Source organism: Octopus bimaculoides, chromosome 5, assembly GCF_001194135.2.
Source record: "Octopus bimaculoides isolate UCB-OBI-ISO-001 chromosome 5, ASM119413v2, whole genome shotgun sequence".
In the NCBI taxonomy this organism is placed as follows: Eukaryota; Metazoa; Mollusca; class Cephalopoda; order Octopoda; family Octopodidae; genus Octopus; species Octopus bimaculoides.
This window is the reverse complement of record NC_068985.1, coordinates 80527053-80536368: the sequence shown is the minus strand read 5'-3', so window position 1 is coordinate 80536368 and position 9316 is coordinate 80527053. Positions and strand designations below refer to the sequence as shown.

Here is a 9316-nt window from a genome sequence, read left to right as displayed (position 1 = left end):
TGTAACTTGATTTACTTTTAATTACTTTTTTTTATGGAAACATGTAAGCTTCAATTCATAATTCCAGAAAAAGAATAAAGAACACTCACACATACACACACATGGAGTCACCTGGTGGCCAGGAGATAATCGTTTCTACATGATAATTGGCATGAGGAGAACTTTGAATTTAAAATCAAGGAACAAATTTCTGGTCTTATATAATGATGTATACCACTATTTCGTTCTCATTTGAAATTGTCAGCAGGGAATATATTTTCTTTTAAAGATATCAGAATTGCTCCTTTAACAAAACAAATTTTTTTGTTCACTTGAAAATGTAGATGTCAAGTAATGATTGACAGAATCAGCAGAGCTTCATACAAAACACTTTGTGGGATATAAGTTATGTTCTGAATTCACATTTCAGGTTGATTTTGCCTTTCATCCTTTCCGGGGTCTGTCACTTTAATATAATTCTACTGCAAGTACCAAGAGTCAGTACAATCTATTGAACCATTAAGCATGGTGACAGTTCAATGGCTGAAGCCGTGAAAGAATGGACACAATTTTTAATTTTACTTCTTAGAAATGTTTATACATACATCTGATTGAATATTTTTTTTAAACTAAATTTCAGGTACTGGTAATGTATTAAAGATTCAGCAACTTCTACATTTATGTTCAGAGCATGACGAATCTAAAGATCAGGTTAGTTTTAACATATGGAAGTCACATTTGTCTTGTGTATGTTGTTTTTTCTGTTTGTTATTTTTTTTTATGTATCATATCAGGTTTTGTGGAACGGTTATTCAGCTTATAAAGTATTATGTTGTGGTAAGAGCAATAGATTTAAGATGTCCGCTCCTAATATGTTAAATTTACAAACTAGTTTCATTTCATATTTGGAACTAATTCAGTAAGAAAGACATTGATGTTATGAAATCTTATTTTCCTTATCTCTGACTTTAGGGATGACTTTAATGTAAAATGTTTTTAACATTGAATTTCAGGATGGTAACGATAAAAAAGATGACAAAAAGAAGAAAGAAGACAAGAAAGACGAGAAAAAAGACAAAGATGATAAAGACAAAGATACTGTTCCTGCTAAACCAGATCTCTCAGCTCAACAAGGTGAGTTTTTTTATTGAACTAGTTAAGATATTTCTGTTTTGGTTATCAAATTACATTACTTTTACTCTCTTCTTAAGCAGTAAAGTCTATATGGTGTAGTGGATATGGTATTGGACTACTTGTTTAATACATTATTAGTTCAAATCTGCTGTTTCTGGAGAGAACACTTTATTGTGATTTACTTCATTTTTATCTTGCTGTCAGGAATAGTTAGCATAGTAGTTCTCAATCTTTTTGACTTTGTGGGATGCTGGAGGTGAAATAAAAAGAATTACTTGTGCATTTCTATGGAAAGTTTACCAAAAACCTCTGTTGATACCAACCCATTTGAGGTCATTCCTGTCTAATGATACAAAATATATACACATCAAAATGTTCCAGTTATATTATGTCCCAAATAATAGTCCTTTCATTTGATGCTCATTTTGTTGTGATTTTATATTACATGTTTTAATTTGTTTGTTTTTTCATAGGTTTTGCTGTTCTAGGAATTGCACTTATTTCTATGGGGGAAGAGATCGGAGCTGAAATGTCTTTCAGAGCTTTTGGACATTTGGTAAGTTTTGTTTTATAAAGTTTTTTATTTCAAGAAGATATCAAGCTCTCTCTCTTAGACACTGGAATAGGTATGTGGTCAAGAAGTTCACTTCTTGTGGTACATTGGGAAAGTTTCTACTATAGCCCAGGTCAACCAAATCTTTGTGAGTGTATTTGGGAAATGGAAACTCAAAGAAGCCCATCACGGACACGTGAGCATGTGTGTGTGTGTGCCTGTGTCTACTTGTCATCACAATAGTTGTAGACAAGTATCACCACCATACAAGCAATATCACCCATTTCCAATCATCTGTGAAAACATAACTGGCCATGAGGAAATATCACCTTGCTAAGATACAGTTTAAGGTTAATGGCAGAAAAGCCATAGAAAATATTCCTCACTGAATGAAAGAAATGAATGTCCACATTTCCATGCTCACATGGGTCAGTTGGATGCCTTTGCTGTTACCAACCTTCGCCTTCTTCCAAGTAGGGTCATATTATCTGATGTTTTGACATCTTTTTACAGAAGATGAGAAAAAAAGGACACCACATTTATGATGGTGACATTTGCTTATTTATCGCTATCACATGATGTTAAAACAACAAAACAATAACACACACACATATATTTGAAACTGGCTTTTTTCAGATACCATCTACTAAATCAATCACAAGTCTTTGGTCAGCTTGGGGCTAGTAGAAGACAATTGTTCAAGGTGTCATACACTGGGACTGAACCTGAATGCATGTGGTTGGGGAGCAAACTTTTTAACCTGTCACACCTGCACTTATGTAAAAAGCACCATTTGAGCGTGACTGATTCCAGGGCTGCCCGACTGGCACCTGTGCCAGTGGCATGTAAAAGCACCCACTACACACTCTGAGTGATTGGCATTAGGAAAGGCATCCAGCTGTAGAAACCTTGCCAACTCAGATTGGAGCCTGATGCAGCCTCCTGGCTTGCCAGTTCTTGGTCAAACCATCCAACCCATGACAGCATGCAAAGTGGATGTTAAATGATGATGATATAAAATTATCATCATCATCATTTTATGCTTACTTTCCACGCTGGTATAGGTTGGAAGGGCCATCATAATTGAGTCAGTTCTTATTCAGAGTTGCTGCTCTGCTAGATGGTTCAGAGGACCATCACATTCGGGTGGGTGTGTTTATGTATGTATGTATGTATAGCTATATATTTATATAAAAATCAATAAAAGAAAATGGAGAAGAAAAATTACAAAGATACTTCATTTTATTTGTATTATAATTGGAAGAGTAGTTCAAATTAAAAGATGAAAAGATATACCTAAAAGAGTATAAAAGGAACTTCCTCATCCATCAAAATAACCATCAAACAAGTCATTTTGTAACTCAAGACTAAAATACACTTATTTTTCCTGAAGAGATCTAACAATATACAGATTATTGCATCTTTTAAAGTTATAATTATTGATGATTCTTAAATATTGTTACATCGAAACATATATGTATGTAGAATATCTTTCTCTTTTTTTTTTCTTTTTTTTTGGGGGGGGGATATTTTTGGGTTATTTTGTTGGTTGAGGTGGTTCCTTTTATACTTTTATAGGTATAACTTTTCATATTTTGATTTGAATTACTTTTCCAATTGTAATGCAAATAAAATGAACCAAGCATCTTTTTAATTTTTCTTTTAACTTTTTAATTTTACAAGACTGTTTATACACATATATATTGATGATTTTCCTATCAATATATTTGGTTAAACCCAGTTGGCATCTGGATTGTTTTTAACAATTCCTTACATGGATATTGCTTCCTCAAATTCTGAATGTGTGTGTGTGTGTATATATAAAGTAATGTTCATAGCCACTTCAACATGGCTGTTGAACATTACTGTGATTTTTTTTTTTTTTTTTAACCCCAAGAGGACATCTCCTCTAGCTGGTTAATGATGCGCAGCTGCATCTGAGATATTGTGAGCAGGAGAGCAAATCTCTACCACCTTCTAGCTATGAGACCAGCAGACCATGCTGGTTTTGGGCTATTGATCTCTTAGAGAGTTTTAGCACTAACATTTTTGCTTGTTGCAAAATCAGCGACTGTATGTTACTTGAAATTATATATATTGCGAGCAGAAGCAAGTTACTACCATCTCTAGCAGACAAGGTATCCAGTACTGAAGAGAGGCAAAAATAGCCCAAAACCAGGCTTGTCTGCTGGTCCTGTTGCTAGAAGGCGGTAGCGGTTCGCTCCCTTGCTCGCAATTACTCGGATGCAGCTGTGCATCATTAAGCAGCTAGAGGAGATGCCCTCTTGGAGTTAAAAAATTGCAGTAAAGTCTGTTTAAATGGACAGCCATGTTGAAGTGGCTACAAACATTACTTGTTAGTACAACTACGGCGTTGATCTCTTAGATTTTAGAACTAGTATTTTGGCTTATATATATATATATATATTGGTATTATGATTCTTTTTAGCCTTGTAGGACAGACCTATCTGTCTAAGATTGAATATTTTTGTATCTCTTGTATAACTAAATGCTGTAGTTCTTCTTTCATAATTTTCAATTTTTGCTCTTCAATGTCAATATTTCTAACAAGAATAGTCTGTCTCTGTATCAGTAAGTCTTCAAAATAATCAAGTAACTTCATAAATTGGAATACAACTTCCAAAATGCTCTAACCTGGAACTATAATGGAAGCTTACCAGATAAAATCTTTATTATTGTTAATGTAATAATTTTGATTGTGATGAAGATTTCTTAATTAAAATTAAATATAAACACATCAACATGTGTACTTTGAGATAGGCTAGTGTCATAGAATGTGAAACAGTCTGGCTTTTATACAACTTGATGCCCTTCTTGACGCCAGCCACTTTACAGTGTGTGCTAGGTGCTGTTCATGTGGCAGTGGCGTGAGTGCTTTTATGTGGCACTAGCACAGGACTCTTACAGGACAGTCCTCTTTGCCAGGGGATATGGCCTTAACACTTCTGCCGTTGAGGATGGGTCTTCTTGAGGACAGCAAGGTGCTAGTTATCTTGGTCCTAGGCACCAGGTATCTCTGTCCTCATCTAATTTTAATTTTAAAAAGAACACATTAAAGCTTCAGTTTTTTAGATGCTTTTTATTATATATTAGCATATTTGGTGCAAAATGTAATATTAAAAGTTAATATTTTGAATTATAGTAATCTCCTCTTATAGTAGTAGTACAGCATTATGTGTTATATATAGTATTAAAGTTTTTAAAACAATTTAGGCCCCAAAACCAAGAATGTTTTAGTATACATGGTAATGTGTAATTTGTGGGTTTTTAATACTATTATACAGGGTGTCCACAAAGTCTGACTACATGGAGTAAATAAAATCATAACATAAACAGTTAAATATAAGAAATAATAATTTCTTAAAGTATGTGTTAATCCCCATGTGGGTACATGGAGTAAATAAAATCATAATATAAACAATTAAATATAAGAAATTATTATTTCTTAAAGTATGTGTTAATCCCCATGTACCCAGACTTTGTGGACACCCTGTATAATTGTTCACTTTGTTCTTGGTTGATTAAATTGAAATATTCTTGTCATTGTCTGCTTCCAGCTACGTTATGGAGAACCAGTTATTCGACGAGCTGTTCCTTTGGCTTTAGCATTGGTGTCAGCTTCCAATCCCAAACTACAGATTTTGGATACCTTAAGCAAGTTTTCACATGACAGTGATTCTGAAGTCAGTTATAATGCTATTTTAGCTATGGGTATTGTTGGTGCAGGTAAGTCAATACACAGATTTCATTATAAATTACTGTTGCATTTTTTTCTATTTGTTTATTTTTAAGTATTTCAATTTCATCTCTTGTTTCTACATTTTAAAAGGCAAATACTACCACAGGGAATCTTTCTTTAAAGAAAACATAGTCAGTGAAATTAGAAGTATTGCCATGGGAAACCTGATCAATTTCTGTTGTTAGTAGAAAATATTAACGATTAACCCGTTAGCATTTAAACCAGTCATATCCAATCCAAATGTTCTACCTGTTTTGTGTTCAAACCAACCAGATTCAGCCTCTCCCATTTACCCTACAGTATCATTCTAAAAATAAACTACATCATTAAAATCTCAAAGCTACAAGATAATGCATGATTAAATCAAAACAATGTGAGTAAATTAGCATTACATTTGACAGAGTAATTTGAATGCTAAAGAGTTAAGTGATTGACCACACAATCATTTGTTCAAAGTTTGTTTCAGCTGAATGTAGTATGCTAAAGTCAAAATAAGATGTTCCACACAAACACTTCACAGTTGAGGAGTTAGTATCGAGGACACAGTTTCATGGAATTTAAAATGATTTTTAAGAAAAGCATATTTCCACAAAATGGTTATTTGTACATAATAGCCTATCATATATGATGTTTATAGAGATAGATTCAGATTTATCTGCTTGGAGCCTGGTGTAGCCATCCGGTTGCACCAGTCCTCAGTCAAATCGTCCAACCCATGCTAGCATGGAAAGCGGACGTTAAACGATGATGATGATGATGATGTGTAAACAATGACACAAGCATGGTTGTGTGCTTAAAAAGTTGGCTTCACAACCATGTGAATTTGGATTCAGTCCCTTCGTGTGGCACCTTAGGTAAATGTTTTCTACTCTAACCTCATGCTGACCAATGCCTTGTGAAATAATTTGGTGGGCAGTAACTGTGCAGAAGTCATATATGTGTGTATGCCTTTGTGTTTACTGTATGTCTTTGTTTGCTTCTTGCTACTTGACAGCCAGTGTTTGTTGGTTTATGTACTTTCAACTTTGCAGTTTGACAAAAGAGGTTAACAGAAATAAAATAAATACTGGGATCAATTTTGACTAATCCCCTCAACACAGTGCTCCAACCTGGTTGCTATCCAATGACTAAAACAGGTAAAAAAGATAAAAGAAAACAAACTAAACTGTGGTATTTAACAGAAGGGAAAAAAATCACCATTTAAAATCCTTACCATTCTACATCATGTATGGAGCAGCATCTTAGATACATCCAAATAATAAGTGTCATTTAAAAGTATTATTATTGTTGGGTTTTTTTTAAAAAAAGTAGAAAATGTATTAATCAATAACTCAAATAGAGTATTATAAAATGATATTAATTTACATTCACCAGAATTTGTTCAAATGATTTTTGCTCTGTCTTTTCCAGTTCTAACTGCCCCACTTCTCTTCCCTTCTACAGGTACAAACAATGCACGATTGGCTGCCATGTTGCGTCAGCTGGCTGGCTATCATGCTAAAGATCCAAACAACTTATTTATGGTACGCTTAGCACAAGGTTTGACTCACTTAGGTAAAGGGACTCTCACTCTTTGTCCATATCATAGTGACAGATCTTTGATGAGCCCAGTAGCTGTTGCAGGTTTGCTGTCTGTACTCATATCCTGTCTTGATGTTAAAACCAGTAAGTAGATGAATTTACACTGTTATACTTTAATTACTATGTACAGAGAGAAAGAAGCTAATCTGGGAGGTGCTGTCAACTTGAATTTGATATAGCAACTGTGGTAAAACTGTGGAATTGTAACTGGCCAAGCTTATAAGACAGTAGCTAAATTTGTCCATTATGCTTGCTGTGTTGAGTTAGATCTTCCTACTAGTACAGCTTGGAACATTTGTTACTTTTTCATGTTGCATACACTATTGGTAAAAATGCTGCATAGCAGAGAGGGGAGATTGTTGTAAATAGTGGTATTTGGAAATTTAAACTCTGATGTTATTTGTTTCACATCCAACTGAACTAGAATCAAACATCTAATTCCTTTACTTTCTGTTGTATTATCTCTAATCAATTAAGCCCATCTATGTGCGATTAGTTATACTGATATGAGAAAAGTGGGAGGTCTAGAGGATTTCAAATTTTTTTCTTAAGGTCATTAATTAAATGGCTACAACTGGAAACCAAGTAAATCTGAGCTGTAAACACAGCTAGCTAGAAATTCAGCTATATTCTGTCATACAAACTTTTAAGATAGCTATTTCATCATCATTTAATGTCCATCTTCCATGCATGCATGGGTAGGACAGTTAACAGAAGCCGGCCAGATAGAAAAACTACCCTAGGCTACTGTGTGTGATTTGGCAGATATTTTACAGCTGGATGATCTTCCTAACACCAACCACTCTGCAGAGTGGACTTAGTGCTTTTTACTTGGCACTAGCACATGCGAAGTTAGTTTGGGCATGATTTTTACAGCTGGATACCCTTTGAAACGTCAGTGTAGACTGGATGCTTTTAACATGGCACCAGCACTGGCAGGGTAGCCAAGTAACTTGCAAGAGAAGGAATTATGTGAGGAGAGGAACTTGTCAGAGGATGAAAGGTTAGAGTGTGACTAAGAGACAGAAGCAGGTGTCTCGCCACAACAGAGGGGTCACTAAAGAAGGTGATCCAGTATCAGATGATGAAAGGTTAGAGTGTAGATTATTTTCTATATTATATGCCTGTTTATTTATAATGATCTTCAGTTTAATTAGTTCTTATTGTAATTATTATAAGTATTTAAAGAGTGAAAGTCATGGTATCCCATGCTAATAGCTTCACTGTTTAATACTTGTGTTAGAGGTGTGATAAATAGTGAAATATAGGCAATGAAGAGAAAAGATTTTCAAGCAAGAAAACATTATGTGTAAGACAGATCTGAAGGATTAATAGAATGTAGAAGCCATTGAAGCATCAGGCTTTTTATGAAGGGACAGTTTGACTGATGCCTTTAGATATACCAAGAAAATAATGTGGAAAACAAAATGGAAATGTTGTCTGGACCAGCACTTAATGTTAGAACCATGTTAACAAAACCCTAAGTGAAAAATATGTAGTGGTGTAGTTGTACATTACCTAATAACTCATTGAGGAATTGACAAGAGGGAAACAACAGCTGTGTAATAATGTACATTGACTCTTATACTAGCATGAGTCGAGAAGGGCAGAGAGCAGTAAACATGGTGGTAGTAGTAGTAGTAGTAGTGGTGGTGGTGGTGATGTTCTCAGTGCTTTTTTTTTTCCATTCTTTCTTTCTAAATAGTAGTAAAACATTGTCTGATGTGTTTCAAATTTATTTCTATTTTCAGTTATCCTTGGCAAGTCCCATTATGTATTGTACCATTTAGTATCTGCTTTACAACCCAGAATGCTTGTAACTTTTGATGAACAGTTGAAGCCAGTTGGTGTATCTGTCAGAGTAGGACAGGTAAGTTCCTATAGAAATATGAAGTTATTTTGATAAATTTTTCTTACGAATTTCCCTTACCTCTGCATGTGAGACATAGTGTGCAAAGACACAGTGCAGATGTGTGTGTGTAAATGAGATATGACATATAATGCTAAAAGATTAAACATTGGATCACACATTTTCTTTAATATGGTGTAATATTTTGCTTATTAACTGGTACAAATTCCCATCCTTCTCACTTCCTTTTTTATTTAGTTGACATTTATATAAAAAACATGTTGACTAGATACTCTTTTACTTGTTTCAGTCATTTGACTGTGGCCATACTGGAGCACCGCCTTTAGTCAAGCAAACTGACCCCAGGACTTATTCTTTGGATGCCTAGTACTTATTCTATCGGTTTCTTTTGCCGAACCGCTAAGTTACAGGGACATAAACACACCAGCATTGGTTGTCA

At 34.5% G+C, this 9316-nt stretch overlaps 1 protein-coding gene across 1 annotated transcript in view; it reads left to right on the top strand.

The window, feature by feature from the left end:
• The window catches only part of LOC106877936 (26S proteasome non-ATPase regulatory subunit 2), a 42386-nt gene that overhangs the window by 30204 nt on the left and 2866 nt on the right, over positions 1 to 9316 (top strand). The window contains exons 15-20 of the mRNA XM_014927013.2: positions 620 to 690; positions 993 to 1113; positions 1587 to 1669; positions 5245 to 5413; positions 6870 to 7091; positions 8759 to 8877. Coding sequence (XP_014782499.1) covers positions 620 to 690; positions 993 to 1113; positions 1587 to 1669; positions 5245 to 5413; positions 6870 to 7091; positions 8759 to 8877 — 785 coding nt within the window. The remainder of the gene's footprint in view (positions 1 to 619; positions 691 to 992; positions 1114 to 1586; positions 1670 to 5244; positions 5414 to 6869; positions 7092 to 8758; positions 8878 to 9316) is intronic.